Source organism: Bos indicus x Bos taurus, chromosome 4, assembly GCF_003369695.1.
Source record: "Bos indicus x Bos taurus breed Angus x Brahman F1 hybrid chromosome 4, Bos_hybrid_MaternalHap_v2.0, whole genome shotgun sequence".
NCBI lineage: Eukaryota > Metazoa > Chordata > Mammalia > Artiodactyla > Bovidae > Bos > Bos indicus x Bos taurus.
In genome coordinates, this window is record NC_040079.1 from 57,823,474 (window position 1) to 57,844,231 (window position 20,758).

General features: G+C 37.1%; 1 protein-coding gene across 1 annotated transcript in view; it reads right to left on the reverse strand.

The window, feature by feature from the left end:
• The window catches only part of DPY19L2 (dpy-19 like 2), a 92,978-nt gene that overhangs the window by 69,254 nt on the left and 2,966 nt on the right, over nt 1–20,758 (reverse strand). Inside the window, exons 2-5 of the mRNA XM_027539512.1 lie at nt 19,731–19,755; nt 17,788–17,875; nt 10,929–11,066; nt 290–410 (exon numbers count right to left, since the gene is read on the reverse strand). Of these exons, the coding sequence (XP_027395313.1) occupies nt 290–410; nt 10,929–11,066; nt 17,788–17,875; nt 19,731–19,755 (372 nt within the window). The remainder of the gene's footprint in view (nt 1–289; nt 411–10,928; nt 11,067–17,787; nt 17,876–19,730; nt 19,756–20,758) is intronic.

Here is a 20,758-nt window from a genome sequence, read left to right on the forward strand (position 1 = left end):
GTACCTTCTGAAATGAAGGAATGTCTTATAATCAGTATGACCTTACACAGATATATATTAATATTCAAATTAAATTCCAAATTAATACTCATGTTAGTAAGTACACTGCCTTCTCAAAAAATTATTTTAAAGGGTAAAGGTAAATATTTAGATGAATCAGTTCTATAATTTTTTAAAGAAAAAAATCAATCATAGTACTTTATAATAATTCTTAGAGAGTCATAATATTATAAAATGTTTACGTAAACACTAATGACAATATACAGCAGCATTTTAGGAAGAAACATGCCTTCACAGCTTTGAACTTCATTTAGAGGTTCTATTCTGGTCACGTTCCAGCAGGTCTTAGTTTCTAACCCAAATAAATTCATTATTCCCACAAATGTGCGATAGCAGAAGGCTAAAATCACCTAAAAAAGATAAAATAAAAAAGATAGTAGATATACATTATCTTTATAATTATTCCAAAATATCATTTTATGATGGCTGCCTTTAACATTATAAACTTTGATGAATTTATTTAAATCATTTCATGTAGGAAACAGTCATTTAAAAAACTTTATATATACACACACACTATAAAGTTGTGTATTACTGAGTAATGCACAGCTACACAATTTATGTTGTGACTGACATCTCTGTAATATAGTCCTTTAAACAACTGAAACAGAATAGTAGCTGTAAAATCAAGCATTAAGTATATAATTAAAATATGAAGATAATTAATAGCAAACATACAAAGCTTTACAGGAGTATTTTATAACATTTCTCTTAGGCCCTTGAATTTATTCTCTTCATAGTCTAAAAACCAACTCATAGTCTATAAAACAACTGCACGTGGACTAATAGCTCCTATGCCCATTAAGCATTAACATTTGATTAAGCAGATTTAATTAACCAATCCTTCCCAATCCGAAATCTGCCTTAAAATTTTTAAAGACAAAGGAAATTAGCAACAAAAAATTACAAAAAAGTGCTGATTCCTGGGAGATTGTTTTAAAAAAATAATTTTATAGATTTGAGAAAAATAATGCAGATCACTGTGTGGGGGGGTGGGGGCGAGTTAAAAAATAAAGACTTCAAAGGGAAAGTAAAAATAACCTAGAACTAACTACTTTTACTATTTTGGTGACCATCCTTCCAGTTTCTCCCTAGGCACAAGACAATTAGCTAGTGTCACTGGGGCTTCCTTGTGGCACTAGTGACAAAGAACCTGCCTGCCCATGAAGGTTAGACGTAAGAGATGTAGGTTCGATCCCTGGGTTGGGAAGATCCCCTGGAAGAGGGCACAGCAACCCGCTCCAATATTCTTGCCGAGAGAATCCCATGGACAGAGAAGCCTGACAGGCTGCAGTCCATAGTGTCACACAGGGTCGGACATGACTGAAGCGACTTAGCACGCACACATGCAGAGTTATTCACTGTACAATAAATATTATACAAGTAGTTAATGTAATACACATCAGTAAATATCATAAACAACTTTTCACGTATAATATAGATTTACTATATCACTTAATTTTGTAAAACTGACATTCTGCTAAAATTTATAACTTCTTGTGTATTTTTCACAAATGTACAAAAATTTGCCACATTAAATGTTTGTGAAAAATCTAGAATTATACTCCTTTATGAGATGTCATTCAATATAGGAAGAAAGCATGACTTTGAAGTCAAAATAAACAAAAAATTCTGATTCTGAAAGTTACAGTTTCTATGGTGTGAAATAATCCTTCAGCCTCTGCACCTCAGCCACCTCATCTCTAAAATGACATTTATGACCATCTTACAAGAGTGATGGGAGATTACAGCTTACATATATAAGTGCTGGCATAGAGTAAGCATTAAATGCCTTTTCCCTTTTAAAACACATTTTCACACTCATGTTTTAAGATGAAAAATTAATCTCCCTGTGAACACAAAGTATGGACATTTACTTCAACACTGAAGTACCACATAAGGCTGCAAGCAAATTTAAGTGTTCTCTATATTGTATCTATGCGATATGAAAATAAGACTGGACGAGTCCTTGTTGGCTGTCATTTACATGCTTTCAAGTTTTAAAAATGAATGAACAACATTATCATGATTGTTTTTTCATAACATCAAAGAAACTGAAAATTGTACAAATTATTCAATAAATTTTTTGATAAGCAAAATGAAAAAACTAGCTAATGTTTTAGAGACCATACTGATGGAAATTAGTGGAACAAAAAACAGATTTAATGATATAAAACTCTAAAAATAACTCAAAACTAAAAATAATAATTATCAAACACTGGAAGAACTTGGCCTAGTCTGATAAGCTAAATCCTTATCTTATTTACACAGAGTAAGTCAACATTAACTAAAGTTGAAGATTCAACAGATAGTTTTTTTTTCTCTTTGATTTTTCTATTTTAACTAGAATTATCCAGATAATCATTAGAAGAAATAAGGTCAAAGTGCCTCTGAAAAGTAAGATGGGATACGGAGAAAGCTGCTGCAGAAAACCACTTCTTTCATCTTAAATCTTATGTAGGTCTATACAATTGTTACTACCACAAATTACATTGAAAAGCACTTATAGAAATCAAGGAAATAAATAAATCTGAGAAACCCCTAAGTTCTTTGAAATTCAATAACACAATATTTAAATATCCAGTGGATCAAAGAAGAAAACACATGGAAAATTAGAAAATCACTTAAACTAAATGAAGATGAGAAAAAAAAGGCAATACTTAAATAATGTAAATGTCCACTTTGGGAAATGGAGTAGATGTACTTTTCTCTATTCCTACAAGTACAACTATAACTTCTGTGAATCATATAAATCAAACATTAGAAGAAAGGTAGAAAAAAGAAGGCACACTAGCTAGGAATCTCAGGACCCAGGGAATGACATGGTGGTAAGTTCCCTGGACTTTCCTTTTGCCTTATTTTCTCAGATTTGGAGCCAGAGTCTGGCAACCAGAAACACCACTGGGGGCTTACACAGCATTCAGAAAAGGCCTACTCTTTCTAGCCAAAGGACTAGGAAAACGGCAGCCTAGAAATAGATAACTTTTAGACAATAAAAACCACCAAACACTCAAAAAACAATACATATGTACATATGTACACATACACATATATAGTACCATTCTCTTCAATAGAGGTCAAATGGAGTATGTAAATAAAAACTTAATCTAGGTTTTTAAATTCTCTAAACACAATGAATTTAAGCTATAAATTAATAACAAAGATAAATCTTCAAACACTTGAAAACTAAAAGAAAGCCACTGCTAAGTCGCTTCAGTCGTGTCCAACTCTGTGCGACCCCATAGATGGCAGCCCACCAGGCTTCCCCGTCCCTGGGATTCTCCAGGCAAGAACACTGGAGTGGGCTGCCATTTCCTTCTCCAATGCATGAAAGTGAAAAGTGAAAGTGAAGTCGCTCAGTCCTGTCCAACTCTTAGAGACCCCATGGACTGCAGACTACCAGGCTCCTCCGTCCATGGGATTTTCCAGGCAAGAGTACTGGAGTGGGGTGCCATTGCCTTCTCCGAAGAAACCCACTAAACCCACTAAAAAAAAGTCCATAGACCAAGTAAGCATCCTCAAGGGAAATAAAATATATTGAATCTAATTTTTAAAAAAGTATAAGGTTTCCCAAGTCCAGCATGTAAGAAGCTTTTAATTTGCCACTCCATTCTAATAAGAAAAAAATTAAACAAGCTGAAAAGTCAACTCTTTTTAGATCCAAAAGAGAAATGAAGTCACTAGGCAAACTGCTGCTCCCAGACTGTAAAGGTTGACAGGCAAATACAGAGAATCACAACTTACTGGAGCAAAAACCCAGGGGTAGAAACCTCCATGGGAACCAGATGGAGAGACGGAAAACCTAAATTATAATTGATGAATTGCTAGAGGCACAGTGTAGACAATTCTGAGAATCAAAAACTCCAGGGAGACACAGTAATAGGGATAATGCCCACATATTTATGAATTTTATCTCTAGGAGATCACCAGTTTCTTACAGTGATATCAGAAAAAAATCTGTTTCTGAGGGGGAAGTGGAAAGAGGAGTGTATTTTGAAATACACCAGAGCACTCTGTTCTTAACAAGGCCTGCCCTTGAAAGAGACTATTCCACCAGTAGGCCTAACCAGCTAGGGTGTTATCAGAGCCTAAACTACAGGGTGGCAGAGTAATACCCAACTCCACCCTTCTATGTGAGAGAAGGGAAATACCAATTCCAGCCCACTCTAGTCATCCTGCTGTACCTAAATGGGAAAGAAAAACCAAGAAAGAAGACTGCAAAGTTCACAGTCTAGAGGTACAGGTTCACAAAAGATTGAGACCTAATTACAGAATGCTTCCCTTACACTATTAAAGGCCTATTTATGGCAGCTCTGTACCCAGTACCTCAAGCTAGCTATTACATCATAAGGCATACTAAAAGCCAAAACACAGTTTGAAGAAACAGAGCAAGCATCAGAACTAGACTTAGATATGGCAGGCATGTTGAAATTGTAAGACTGGTAATTCAGAACAACAATAATTAATGTGCTAAAGGCTCTAACAGATAAAGAAAGGAGCATGCAAGAACCGATTGGCAATATTAGCAGAGAAGTTCTCTATACACTATAACAGAATACACTACAGTGGAAATCAAGAATGCCTTTGATGTGCTTATTGGTAGGCTGGACTTGGCTTGAGGAAAGAATCTCTGAGCTTCAGTATATTTCAATAAGAAACCTCCAAAACTGAAAATCAAAAATATAAAAGACAAAAATAAGAGAACAGAATATCCAAGAACTGTGGGGCAACCACAGAAGGTACACCATGCATGTAATGGGAATGCCATAGGAGAAAAGATAAAGAAACAGAAGAAATACTATGAATAGAAACAATGACTGGGAATTTCCTCACATCAAACTACAGGTACAGAAAGCTTAGAGAACACCAACCATGATAAATGCCAAAAAACTATACCTATTCATAAATCATACATATTGAATATGCATATAACATTCAAACTATAAAAAATTAAAGATAAAGAAAAATCCTTACAGAAGTCAGAAGAAAAACATGCCTTACTTAAGAAGGAATAAAGGTTAAGAAGTACCTCTGACTTCTCAGAAACTATTCAATTTAAGAAGAAAATGAAACATTTAAAGAGTTGAGAGGGTAAAAACCAACTTAACCTCACGTGAAATTATCCTTTAAAAGTGAAGGAGAAATACTTTCTCAAACAAACAAAAATTGAAAGACTTTGTATGTTTTTTACTACTACTACTACTAAGTCGCTTCAGTCGTGTCCAACTCTGTGCGACCCCATAGATGGCAGCCCACCAGGCTCCACTGTCCCTGGGATTCTCCAGGCAAGAACACTGGAGTGGGTTGCCATTTCCTTCTCCAATGCACGAAAGTGAAAAGTGAAAGTGAAGTCGCTCAGTCATGTCCGACTCTTCGCGACCCCATGAACTGCAGCCCACCAGGCTCCTCCGTCCATGGGATTCTCCAGGCAAGAGCACTGGAGTGGGTTGCCATTGAGAGATAAGAAAGATATGGATTAGAAAACTTGGACCCACAGAAAGAGCATCAAAGAAAGAATAAGTGAAGATAAAAAAAAACCTTTCTATGAGGCCACCATCACCCTAATACCAAAACCTGACAAAGATCCCACAAAAAAAGAAAACTACAGGCCAATATCACTGATGAACATAGATGCAAAAATCCTTAACAAAATTCTAGCAATCAGAATCCAACAACACATTAAAAAGATCATACACCATGACCAAGTGGGCTTTATCCCAGGGATGCAAGGATTCTTCAATATCCGCAAATCAATCAATGTAATACACCACATTAACAAATTGAAAAATAAAAACCATATGATTATCTCAATAGATGCAGAGAAAGCCTTTGACAAAATTCAACATCCATTTATGATAAAAACTCTCCAGAAAGCAGGAATAGAAGGAACATACCTCAACATAATAAAAGCTATATATGACAAACCCACAGCAAACATTGAAAAAAAAATTGAAAGCATTTCCTCTAAAGTCAGGAACAAGACAAGGGTGCCCGCTTTCACCATTACTATTCAACATAGTTTTGGAAGTTTTGGCCACAGCAATCAGAGCAGAAAAAGAAATAAAAGGAATCCAAATTGGAAAAGAAGAAGTAAAACTCTCACTATTTGCAGATGACATGATCCTCTACATAGAAAACCCTAAAGACTCCACCAGAAAATTACTAGAACTAATCAATGATTATAGTAAAGTTGCAGGATATAAAATCAACACACAGAAATCCGTTGCATTCCTATACACTAATAATGAGAAAATAGAAAGAGAAATTAAGGAAACAATTCCATTCACCATTGCAACGAAAAGAATAAAATACTTAGGAATATATCTACCTAAAGAAACTAAAGACCTATATATAGAAAACTATAAAACACTGGTGAATAGAAAACTATAAAACACTGGTGAAAGAAATCAAAGAGGACACTAATAGATGGAGAAATATACCATGTTCATGGATTGGAAGAATCAATATAGTGAAAATGAGTATACTACCCAAAGCAATTTATAGATTCAATGCAATCCCTATCAAGCTACCAACGGTTTTCTTCACAGAGCTAGAACAAATAATTTCACAATTTGTATGGAAATACAAAAAACCTCGAATAGCCAAAGCTATCTTGAGAAAGAAGAATGGAACTGGAGGAATCAACCTGCCTGACTTCAGGCTCTACTACAAAGCCACAGTCATCAAGACAGTATGGTACTGGCACAAAGACAGAAATATAGATGAATGGAACAAAATAGAAAGCCCAGAGATAAATCCACACACATATGGACACCTTATCTTTGACAAAGGAGGCAAGAATATACAATGGATTAAAGACAATCTCTTTAACAAGTGGTGCTGGGAAAACTGGACAACCACTTGTAAAAGAATGAAACTAGACCACTTTCTAACACCATACACAAAAATAAACTCAAAATGGATTAAAGATCTAAATGTAAGACCAGAAACTATAAAACTCCTAGAGGAGAACATAGGCAAAACACTCTCTGACATACACCACAGCAGGATCCTCTATGACCCACCTCCCAGAATATTGGAAATAAAAGCAAAAATAAACAAATGGGACCTAATTAAAATTAAAAGCTTCTGCACAACAAAGGAAACTATAAGCAAGGTGAAAAGACAGCCTTCAGAATGGGAGAAAATAATAGCAAATGAAGCAACAGACAAACAACTAATCTCAAAAATATACAAGCAACTCCTATGGCTCAATTCCAGAAAAATAAATGACCCAATCAAAAAATGGGCCAAAGAACTACATAGACATTTCTCCAAAGAAGACATACAGATGGCTAACAAACACATGAAAAGAAGCTCAACATCACTCATTATCAGCGAAATGCAAATCAAAACCACTATGAGGTACCATTTCACGCCAGCCAGAATGGCTGCGATCCAAAAGTCTACAAGGGTGTGGAGAAAAGGAAACCCTCTTACACTGTTGGTGGGAATGCAAACTAGTACAGCCACTATGGAGAACAGTGTGGAGATTCCTTTAAAAACTGGAAACAGAACTGCCTTATGACCCAGCAAGCCCACTGCTGGGCATACACACTGAGGAAACCAGAAGGGAAAGAGACACGTGTACCCCAATGTTCATCGCAGCACTGTTTATAATAGCCAGGACATGGAAGCAACCTATACGTCCATCAGTAGATGAATGGATAAGAAAGCTGTGGCACATATACACAATGGAGTATTACTCAGCCATTAAAAAGAATACATTTGAATCAGTTCTAATGAGGTGGATGAAACTGGAGCCTATATACAGAGCGAAGTAAGCCAGAAAGAAAAACACCAATACAGTATACTAACGCATATATATATGGAATTTAGAAAGATGGTAACAATAACCCTGTATACGAGACAGCAAAAGAGACACAGATGTATAGAACAGTCTTTTGGACTCTGTGGGAGAGGAAGAGGGTGGGATGATTTGGGAGAATGGCATTGAAATATGTATAATATCATATATGAAACGAGTTGCCAGTCCAGGTTCGATGCACAATACTGGATGCTTGGGGCTGGTGCACTGGGACGACCCAGAGGGATGGTATGGGGAGGGAGGAGGGAGGAGGGTTCAGGATGGGGAACACATGTATACCTGTGGCAGATTCATTTTGATATATGGCAAAATCAATACAATAAAGTTAATTATAATAAAATTTAAAAAAATAAAAATTAAAAAAGAAACTTTTCTTTTTACTCTTAATTGATCTAAAGTATAATAGCTTTGTTCAAAATTATAATAGCAGCAGTGTATTCTTTATGCAGTTATGCATGTACTTATGTATAATAAACATAAATGACAGCAATGATTCAGGGTTGGAAGGAGGAATTAGAATTACTTTGTGATTAGAAGGTCCTCACACACACACACACACTGCCCTGAAAGTGGTTTAGTGTTATCTAAAAGTGATCTTGGATTCATTTTAAATGTATACTGCAATCTCTAGGTCAACCACCAAAAAAAGTTAAAAAAAAATTATTATAACTAATACAGTAAGAAAGAGAAAATGAAATAATATAAAATGCTCAGAACCACAAAAGGCATGAGAACAGTGGACTCAAAATAGGAACAAAACACAAGGGCAACAAATATAAAATATTGTAGCAACAAATATAGTTGCTATCAATCTATGTCAATAATTACTTAGAACATCAATGGTCTAAATGCACCAATCAAGAGACAGAGATTATCAGAGTAAATCAGAAAATCAAGACTCAAACATACTTTGTCTAAACTAACTTTAAATATAAAGACACATATAGATTAAGAGTAAATGAAGAGGACTTCCCTGGTGGTCCAGTAGTTAAGAATCCGCCTGCCAATGCAGGGAGCATAGGTTTGATCCCTGGTTGGGGAAGATTCCATGTGCCACAGAGCAACTAGGCCTGTGAGCCACAACTACGAAAGCCCATGTACCCTAGAGCCCATCCTCTGCAACAAGAGAAGCCGCCGCAATGAGAAGCCTATGTACCACAAACCAGAGTAGCCCCACCTGCCCCAACTGGAGAAAGCGCTTGTACAGCAACAAAGATCCAGTGCAGCCAAAAATAAAATAAATATGTTTTAAAAAGAGCAAATTAATAAAGTAAGATATACTATGTAAAAACTAATTAAAAGAAAAATCAGAGTAGCTGTACTAATTTCAGACAGAGCAAAACTTCATGAAAAGTTATCAGGGATAAAAAGTGGTATTAGATAATGATAAAGAACGTGAATGTGAACGTGAACGTGAAGTCACTCAGTCGTGTCCGACTCTTTGCGACCCCATTGACTGCAGCCTACCAGGCTCCTCTGTCCATGGGATTTTCGGGCAATGGTACTGGAGTGGATTGCCATTTCCTTCTCCAAGGGATCTTCCCAACCCAGGGATCAAACCTGGGTCTCCCGCATCGTAGACAGACGCTTTACCGTCTGAGCCACCAGGGAAGTCCTAATGATAAAGGTGTCAGTTCTAAAAGGAGACATGGCAATCCTCAGTGTGCCTGCAAGTAACAACGGGGCATAAATAAAATCAATAAGCCTCCAGCCAGGCTAAGAAAAAAAGAGGAAGAACACAAATTACTAATATCAGAAATGGAAGAGAGGTCATCCTCATAGATTTCATAGACATTAAAAGGATAGTAAAGGAATAATGAACCTCATTCCATAGTTCATCAGGCACTCTATCTATCAGATCTAGGCCCTTAAATCTATTTCTCACTTCCACTGTATAATCACAGATGGTGACTGCAGCCATGAAATTAAAAGACACTTACTCCTTGGAAGGAAAGTTATGACCAACCTAGATAGCATATTCAAAAGCAGAGACATTACTTTGCCAACAAAGGTTCGTCTAGTCAAGGCTATGGTTTTTCTTGTGGTCATGTATGGATGTGAGAGTTGGACTGTGAAGAAGGCTGAGTGCTGAAGAATTGATGCTTTTGAACTGTGGTGTTGGAGAAGACTCTTGAGAGTCCCTTGGACTGCAAGGAGATCCAACCAGTCCATTCTGAAGGAGATCAGCCCTGGGATTTCTTTGGAAGGAATGATGCTAAAGCTGAAACTCCAGTACTTTGGCCACCTCATGCAAAGAGTTGATTCATTGGAAAAGACCCTAATGCTGGGAGGGATTGGGGGCAGGAGGAGAAGGGAACGACAGAGGATGAGATGGCTGGATGGCATCACTGACTCGATGGACATGAGTCTGAGTGAACTCCGGGAGTTGGTGATGGACAGGGAGGCCTGGCATGCTGCAATTCATGGGGTCACAAAGAGTTGGACACGACTGAACGACTGATCTGATCTGATCTCTGAAAGGAATAATGGGGCTTCCCTGGTGGCTCAGTGGTAAAGAATCCATCTGCCAATGCAGGAGACATGGGTTTGATCCCTGCATCAGGGAGATCCCCTGGAGAAAGAAATGCCAATCCATTTAGGTATTCTGGCCTGGAAAATCTCATGGACAGAGGAGCCTGGCAGGCTATAGTCCATGGGGTTTCAAAAGAGTTGGACCTGACTGAGCAACTAAATCACCACAACAAAAGGAATAATGAACAATCCTATGCCCACAAATGTGATAACCTATGAACCATCTCCATCTGTGAATCCGTGGCTCCTTCCCATCTGGCTTGTCTATTACACTGGCTATTACTGCTATACTAAGGTTCTATTCTTTAAGTTCATGTGAGAATAATTTCTGGGATTTTTTTTATTTAGGAAAGGAACTTTTGATGTGGTGCTCAACTATAAGGACACATACAGCAATCAATAAACTTTATAGATCCCTTCCTTCCTATAACATCATCATGTGGTTATAATTTCTATCTGATAAAAAAAGAAACCCCTCTACAAACATTTGTCCCAGAACATTGCTTACCTCTGGATAAAGATGGAAGCGTTTCACTGTATTAATTACAAGAGGATATTCAGTGAGCCTGTCATTCATAATCATCCATAGTCCTTGCAAAAATGAAGGTGCTTCAACAATGGTCTTGAAGTAGGAATAATAAAGTCCCTTTTAAAAAGTATAAATTGTTAACATAAGTAAAATTTTAAAATACTTACTTTTCTAACTCTTTTTAGACAATTTACTCTGAAAAGGAAAAAAAGACTGATAATAAGACTTCCTAATTTCTACTTACTACTGCATTCTTGAATGCAAACAAAAGCATACCTTTTCAGGTCATCACTATACTATTCTTTCATATTTTCCATAGGTTCAAAAGAGTTAAAGGGATGTATTCAACGTTTTAAGAATTTTTCTAATCGTACCTTATAATAAGTAAGCAATACATTTTAATTCTACCAAGCCTGACTTTACCCCCGTATTGTGAGACACCTAGAGGCTGAGATCTGATAATTCTGGCATAGGTATGACTTTGTGTCATTGTATGTGTACAACTTTGCATAACTACTTATATTTCTCCAACCCTTTAGAAATAATAAATGATGGTCACAAGGGCATCAGATGGTACTTCATGCTTTCCTTTGCCTTCCAGTTCCATTGACTGGCTCTACACAAAGTGAAAGCTAACTGTGAGCTCCTGTTCATGACCGAAATGTTGTCCTGAAAGAGGGGCTATTCTAGTGCATGACTACAGCATGTGAAATGATTTTTTTATTAGGCTAGTAAAATTGCTATTTAAAATTCAAAGACTAACAAAAGTATGCTGCTTCATATTACTTGCTCATCAATTTCCTGCTTTCTTTCCTAAAAACTAAAGGGCAACATAGTTTGTAATATATGTTCCTCTCAAAAATCATTAAAAGGAACCTTCAACTCTACACTCATTCTGGCTTCATACAACTATAAGGTACTTTATTTTTTACAGATTAAGCAACAGTAGTGACTAATAAAATTAAAGATTTGTTTTAACTAATATCTGAAAGGGCACTTCTTCATAATTTTAATTAGTATCAATAGAGCAAGTTCATATAAGGATCTTTCCTTTTTGCTTATGAGAGAAACAAGGCAATACAACGAAAAGATATCTAATATGCATGTCTGTACTAACAGAAAGAGGAAACATACACATTTTTATTAATAAGTTATTATTTTTGTGTCTGGTACTGTGCTACTTGCTTCATTCATTTTCTCTTTCTTCATTTTCAATAAAATCCTGTAAGGCTGGCATTATTTCTAATTAACAGATGAGACTGATAATCAGACAACTTACTCATCATTATACAACAAAGCATAGAACTGATATCTGAATCTAGTGATCTGTCATTGAAGCCCAGACGCCGACACAGCTACAGTTTTCAGTTCAGTCGCTCAGTTGTGTCTGACTCTTTGCGACACCATGAACTGCAGCACGCCAGGCCTCCCTGTCCATCACCAACTCTTTATTAAATAATATTTTATATCCTCTCTTTGGAAATAACACCTATAAGATATTAAAAATTCAAATGCCATACAAATGCTAACATGTCCAACTCTTCGAAGCTTTTAAGTGGCTATACGGAGAGAGATTTAAAAAGCAATGCCTGAGATACCTAGACGAGGCACATGTATAGAAGTCACTAAGGAGCTAGGTGAGAAAACAGTGGGAGTGGGGAGTTATGTGCTTAACAGGTACAGTCTATTTGGGATAATAAAGTTCTGGAGATGGATGAGGGTTAATGGTTGCACAATGTAAGTGTGTTTAATGCCATAGAAATATATACTTAGAAATAATTGAAATGGTAAGTTTTGCTAATTTTAATTCTTTAATTAAAAACTTTAATTAAGTCACAATTAAAGGCAAACAAAGGAGAAAGCAATGGCAACCCACTCCAGTACTCTTGCCTGGAAAATCCCACGGATGGAGGAGCCTTGGAGGCTGCAGTCCATGGGGTCACGAAGAGTCAGACACGACTGAGCGACTTCATTTTGACTTTTCACTTTCATGCATTGGAGAAGGAAATGGCAACCCACTCCAGTGTTCTTGCCTGGAGAATCCCAGGGATGGGGGAGCTTGGTGGGCTGCCGTCTCTGGGGTCGCACAGAGTTGGACATGACTGAAGCGACTTAGCAGCAGCAGCAGCAGCAAAGGCAAACAAAAGAGCCAATTTCAGCTCTTCTCTTGGCCCCTGATTAGCACATCTGGACACCTGGCTTCTCTTAATTGTAAATTTCTGCAACTTGGGCTTTCTTTATCCCATTTAACCCCAACAACAATTAAAGATACAGTAGATTACATTATCCATTTTACGGATTTGGTGTCAAAAGAACAAAAAAAGTATTAAAGAAATGATATCAAAAGTTCTTTAAAAGAGATTATCTCTAAAAGAGATTATCTGGAAATAAAGAGAGCTTAAAAAATAAATTTAAAGTGCCAGCTAAAACTGACCAACTCTACCCCAAGAGAAAGCAATTTCCAAGAATTCTGATAGGTCAGTATCACTTCTTAAACTTTGTTTTCCTTTCCTCAGCTATTAAAATTGATCTTTCAGTTAAGTTCAGTTCACTCAGTCGTGTCTGACTCTTTGCGACCCCATGAATCACAGCACGGCAGGCCTCCCTATCCATCACCAACTCCTGGAGTTCACCCAAACTCATGTCCGTCGAGTCGGTTGATGCCATCCAACCATCTCATCCTCTGTCATCCCCTTCTCCTCCCGGCCCCAATCCCTCCCAGCATCAGAGTCTTTTCCAATGAGTCAACTCTTCACATGAGGTGGCCAAAGTACTGGAGTTTCAGCTTCAGCATCAGTGCTTCCAATGAACACCCAGGACTGATTTCCTTTAGAATGGACTGGTTGGATTTCCTTGCAGTCCAAGGGACTCTCAAGAGTCTTCTCCAACACCACAGTTCAAAAGCATCAATTCTCCGGCACTCAGCTTTCTTCACAGTCCAACTCTCACATCCATACATGACCACTGGAAAAACGATAGCCTGGACTAGACGGACCTTTGTTGGCATTGCAAAGTCTCTGCTTTTTAATATGCTGTCTAGGTTGGTCATAACTTTTCTTCCAAGGAGTAAGCATCTTTTTATTTCATGGCTGCAGTCACTATCTGCAGTGATTTTGGAGCCCCCCAAAATTTATATATTAAAAAAAAAAAACTAAAAAAAAAAGTCTCACACTGTTTCCATTGTTTCCCCATCTATTTCCCATGAACTGATGGGACCAGATGCCATGATGTTAGTTTTCTGAATGTTGAGCTTTAAAGCCAACTTTTTCACTCTCCTCTTTCACTTTCATCAAGAGGCTTTTCAGTTCCTCTTCACTTTCTGCCATAAGGGTGGTGTCATCTGCATATCTGAGGTTATTGATATTTCTCCCAGAAATCTTGATTCCAGCTTGTGCTTCTTCCAGCCCAGCGTTTCTCATGATGTACTCTGCATAGAAGTTAAATAAGCAGGGTGACAATATACAGCCTTGACATACTCCTTTTCCTATTTGGAACCAGTTTGTTGTTCCATGTCCAGTTCTAAGTGTTGCTTCCTGACCTGCATATAGGTTTCTCAAGAGGCAGGTCAGGTGGTCTGGTATTCCCATCTCTTTCAGAATTTTCCACAGTTTATTGTGATCCACACAGTCAAAGGTTTTGGCATAGTCAATAAAGGAGAAATAGATCTTTTCCTGGAACTCTCTTGCTTTTTCGATGATCCAGCAGATGTTGGCAATTTGATCTCTGGTTCCTCTGCATTTTCTAAAACCAGCTTGAACATCTGGAAGTTCACAGTTCACGTATTGTTGAAGCCTGGCTTGGAGAATTTTGAGCATTACTTTACTAGCATGTGAGATGAGTGCAATTGTGCAGTAGTTTGAGCATTCTTTGGCCATTGCCTTTCTTAGGGACTGGAATGAAAACTGACCTTTTCCAGTCCTGTGGCCACTGCTGAGTTTTCCAAATTTGCTGGCATATTGAGTCCAGCACTTTTCACAGCATCATCTTTCAGGATTTGAAATAGCTCAACTGGAATTCCATCATCTCCACTAGCTTTGTTCGTAGTGATGCTTTCTAAGGCCCACTTGACTTCAAAGTCCAGGATGTCTGGCTCTAGGTGAGTATCACACCATCGTGATTATCTGGGTCATGAAGATCTTTTTTGTACAGTTCTTCTGTGTATTCTTGCCACCTCTTCTTAATATCTTCTGCTTCTGTTAGGTCCATACCATTTCTGGCCTTTATCGAGCCCATCTTTGCATGAAATGGTCCCTTGGTATCTCTGATTTTCTTGAAGAGATCTCTAGTCTTTCCCATTCTGTTGTTTTCCTCTATTTCTATGCATTGATTGCTGAGGAAGGCTTTCTTATCTCTCCTTGCTATTCTTTGGAACTCTGCATTCAGATGCTTTATCTTTCCTTTTCTCCTTTGCTTTTCGCTTCTCTTTCCACAGCTATTTGTAAGACCTCCTCAGACAGCCATTTGCTTTTTTACATTTCTTTTCCATGGGGATGGTCTTAATCCCTGTCTCCTGTACAATGTCACAAACCTTCATCCATAGTTTATCAGGCACTCTTATCTATCAGATCTAGGCCCTTAAATCTATTTCTCACTTCCACTGTATAATCATAAGGGATTTGATTTAGGTCATACTTGAATGGTCTAGTGGTTTTCCTGACTGTCTTCAATTTCAGTCTGAAATTGGCAATAAGGAGTTCATGATCTGAGCCACAGTCAGCTCCTGGTCTTGTTTTTGCTGACTGTATAGAGCTTATCCATCTTTGGCTGCAAAGAATATAATCAATCTGATTTGTGTTGACCATCTGGTGATGTCCATGTGTAGAGTCTTCTCTTGTGTTGTTGGAAGAGGGTGTTTGCTATGACCAGTGCGTTCTCTTGGCAAAACTCTATTAGCCTTTGCCCTGCTTTATTCTGTATTCCAAGGCCAAATTTGCCTGTTACCCCAGGTGTTTCTTGACTTCCTACTTTTGCATTCCAGTCCCCTATAATGAAAAGGACATCTTTTTTGGGTGTTAGTTCTAAAATGTCTTGTAGGTCTGCATAGAGCCATTCAACTTCAGTTTCTTCAGTGTTACTGGTTGGGGCACAGGCTTGGATTACTGTGATATTGAGTGGTTTGCCTTGGAAACGAACAGAGATAATTCTGTCGTTTTTAAGATTGCATCCAAGTGCTGCATTTCAGACTATTCTGTTGACCATGATGGCTACTCCATTTCTTCTAAGGGATTCCCGCCCACAGTCGTAGATATAATGGTCATCTGAGTTAAATTCACCCATCCAGTCCATTTTAGTCCGCTGATTCCTACAATGTCGATGTTCACTCTTGCCATCTCCTGTTTGACCACTACCAATTTGCCTTGATTCATGGACCTAACATTTCAGGTTCCTATGCAATATTGCTCTTTACAGTTCGGACCTTGCTTCTATCACCAGTCACATCCACAACTGAGTATTGTTTTTGGTTTGGCTCCATCCCTTCATTCTTTCTGGAGTTATTTCTCCACTGATCTCCAGTAGCATATTGGGCACCTACCGACCTGGGGAGTTCCTCTTTCAGAGTCCTATCATTTTGCTTTGATATTCTAGCAATTGATCTTTACTATCTTATAAAGAAGTCTGCCTGTAGGAAAGGAAGAGAATGTGACAAAAGAATCCTGAAACACTTTTCTGTGGTATATATTTTATTTTTTAGATTCCATATATCAAAATAAGTGGTAAAATTAGAAAGGAATAGCTGGATCATATTTTTAGTTTTTTCAGAAGCTTGTACACTGTTTTCCACAGTGGCTGCACCAATTTACATTCCCATCAACAGGGTAGGAGAGTGTCCTTTCTTCCAAATTTCATCGACATTTGTCATTTGTAGACATTGCAATGGTAGCCATTCTGACTGTGGTGAGGTGGTATCTCATTGTGGTTTTGACTTGCACTTCCCTAACAATTTGTGATGTTGAGCATCTTTTCATGTGCCTGTTAGCCACCTGTATGTTTTCTTCAGAAAAAGTTTACTCACGTCTTCTGTCAACTTTTCAAAAATTTTTTATATTGAGTTGTATGAACTGTTTATGTATTTTGGATATTAACCAGTTATCAGTCACAGCATTTACAAGTATTTTCTCCCATCCAGTAGATTGTCTTTTAGTTTTGAGAATGGTTTCTTCAGCTCCCCCAAAGCTTTTAGGTTTTACTAGGCTCTATTTATTTATTTCTGCTTTTATTTATTTTGCCTTAGGAGACAGATCCAAAAATAAATACTGCTGCAATTTATGTCAAACCGTGTTCTGCCTATGTTCTCTTCTGGGAGATTTATGGTTTCAGGTCTTACATTTAGGTCTTTAATCCATTTTGACTGTACTCTTGCTTACAAAGTGAGGACTAAAACACTTTTTATTTAAATAATAAACCTATAGGCCAGATTTCAAAAACAAACCTATGGTTACCAAAGGGGAAATGTGGGTGAAGGACAGGGAGAGATAAATTAGGAGCTTGGGATTAACATACACACATTACTATATATAAAATAGATAACCAACAAGGACTTATTATATACTACAGAGAACTCTATTCAATATTCTGTAATAATCTACAGAAGTAAAGAATCCGAAAAAGAATGAATATATGTATATTTATAACTGAATCAGTTTGCTACACATCTGAAACACAACATTGTAAGTCAACTACGTCCTAATAAAATTCTTTTTAAAAACAGCAAAAATAAAATAAACCTAAAATAGTGTGAGAAACAGTACAATTCACCAAAATTCATTTCAGATCCTAATATATTTGCACCTTACTATTCTTAAATTACAAATGAATTCATTAGAAGAAAGAACCTAACCATTTCAGTGCGAAAAGTCATCTCCCGTTCTAAGGCTGAGAGGTGAGAAAAATGACGATCATTTTCAAAAAGTGTTATCAAATGTACCCTAGAAGAAAAATAACATGTTTCAAAAACAGGGCTAAACTATTATAAACAAAGTATAAAAACCATAAGAAGAACAAAGAATAAATTTTTACAATAAATATTGAGATAACTTTATAGTTTGTCAATTTGTAAATTTTTAGGGATTTATAATCCAGCACTATAACACAGATAATTGTGTATTTCCCCTTCCTGGATCACTGCCTTGTCATGGTGAAGGGGCTGGCGTAACTCAATGAAGGTATAAGCCATGCCGTGTAGGGTCACCCAAGATGGATGGATCATAGTGGAGAGTTCTAACAAAACATGATCCACTGGAGCAGGGAGGCCTGGCAAGTTGCAGTCCATGGGGTCGAAAAGAGTCGGGCATGACTGGGAGACTGAACAACAACAATTGTTGATCTAAAACTCTTGTAGATTTCTCCATCATTCTTCCCATTCCAGGCATCTAAATCAGAACTGAGGCATGCTTTTGTTTATCTGTTATGTTTTACAAGTGTTTCTAATGTACCAGGTTTGGGAAATATCTCTTAACTGTTGAAAAGATTTAGAATATAATTTTAAATAAAATTATTTTAGGTTAAATAAATTTTTTAATAAGTAGAACACTACATAAAGTGCCAAAGAAAACAGGACTGTACTTAAAGATATTTCATCAGTACAACTAAAATAAATAAATAAATAAACCCAGCTGTAGGTACTGAAACAGGAGCATAAGTGACAAGTAAAATTGTAGTGAGCAATTATACTGTCCTTAATTATACAGTAGATGCTTTCCAATGAAGTAGAAAATAAAACAAAATTCCATATGGCAACCGTGTCTTCCACTCACCTTCATTTATACTTAGGACATATACCAGGGTATCACAAGCTGTAGGAAATGTTTCTTAACATTACAGTCTTAGTTCTATTAACAACATCGAGATCTCCCTGCAGAATAATGGTCAGAAAAGCACTGTCCCAACAGGACGTGGGGTAGATCCCATTCTTCCCAAGAGCAGAAATCCTTGAGCTCAGGTAGAAATGAAGATATGTCAGAGGAAAATTATTTTACATATACTTTTTACAAATATATCATTTATGTAAAATAATGTGTATGTGTATGCACACTGAAAGGCTCATTTAATTCTGTATTACCATTACAGGGTGTTTATCTTCATTTCTACCTGATTTCCAATTGACAGGTGCTACTAAAACTTTACACAAACCCTAAGTTTATGTCACTGCCGCCGCCGCTGCTGCTGCTGCTGCTAAGTCGCTTCAGTCATGTCCAACTCTGTGCGACCCCATAGATGGCAGCCCACCAGACTCCTCTGTCCCTGGGATTCTCCAGGCAAGAACACTGGAATGCGTTGCCATTTCCTTCTCCAATGCATGCATACATGCTAAGTTGCTTCAATCATGCCCAACTCTGTTCGACCCCATGGACACCAGCCCACCAAGCTCCTCTGTCCACGGGATTCTCTAGGTAAGAATACTGGAGTGGGTTCCCATTTCCTTCTCCCTTATGTCACTAACAACTCTCAATTGCTAGAAAATGAGGAAGTTTTTTACATGAAATAAACATGAAAACCACACTACAAAAGCTAGATATTTAGGAAATACAGTGGTGAACCTTTTGGTAAAGCAAAAATATTTTAATTCATAAATTACTATTCCCATAATGCATTCATTTATAAATGTTTCACACATGAGGTTTTTAAAAGTTTTATACACACACACATATACATATGTTAACTGGTACACATATAGATATTCTATATACATAGCAAGCAGTTAATTTTTTATATATACAAACAGTGATGGTAATTTTTATAATCCAAATGTTTTTATTTATATCAAAATGAAACTAATCTTACCAGTGCAAAATTGCCACAAAGGCAGCTGGAAAAAGAAAAAAAAAAGGAAAAAGTCATTAACAGTTGCCTTATTATGCCTTTAAAATGACTACTTAATAACTTTTAAAACAAACACTGCAATGTTGGAAGCTTCCAATCATGCTTCTCCAGCTCTTTTTCATATTCTCACCATCCTGAGCTCAGTCCTACCACTCCTCAACATTTCTCAGATGTCTAGTTTTATGTCACAATCAGCAAACTATGGTCTATGATCTGTCTGGTCTATTTTGTCTGCAAGCTAAAATGGTTGTTAATTTTTTTAAGGGTTGTAAAAAATAGGAAAGAAGAATAAATAACAAAGACTGTATGTGGCCTGAAGTTTAAAATTTTTACTACTTGGGTCTTTACAGAAAAAGTATATACTCACTACATATGTTAACTTTCCATCTAATACATGGTAATACTATGAACCACTTTAACATTAAACCTATACCTTCCCTCTCAACTCTGATAAGGTTTCATTAACTCTAAGATGGACAATGTCCTACTCAACTATATTTGTATCCTCTTTCTTATTCTCAAGGCAATTACTCTTAAAAATAATACTTAAGAAAAAATAAAATATCCTACTAAGTCCATCTAGCTTTCCAAAATCTTTATTAGTGTCTCTCACCCACTCCCCTTAACCCACATTCCCTACCCAACAAAATTGTAAGGTGTAATGATGTCAATACTGTAAATGCAAAGAAGGGCTTATCACAGCTCCTTCTAAAGTTGTGATTAAAAGCCTGTCTCCTGTATCCTGCCTCTGTCAACTTCACCTCTGAAAGTGACCCAACCTTGTACCTTACTGACACAAAGACCATTTGATGCAAGCACTCTCAGCATCTTATATCCATTTCAACATTTCTCTATATAGTGAGCTTTGCTTCTCTGTTCTCTACCATCTCACAACAGGAAGTATCTCTTCTCTTTTCTACTGATAGCTTCTCAAATTCATGCCTTTATCTCCATCCTTCCCAATTATTCCAAGACTGCACCATCAAGTA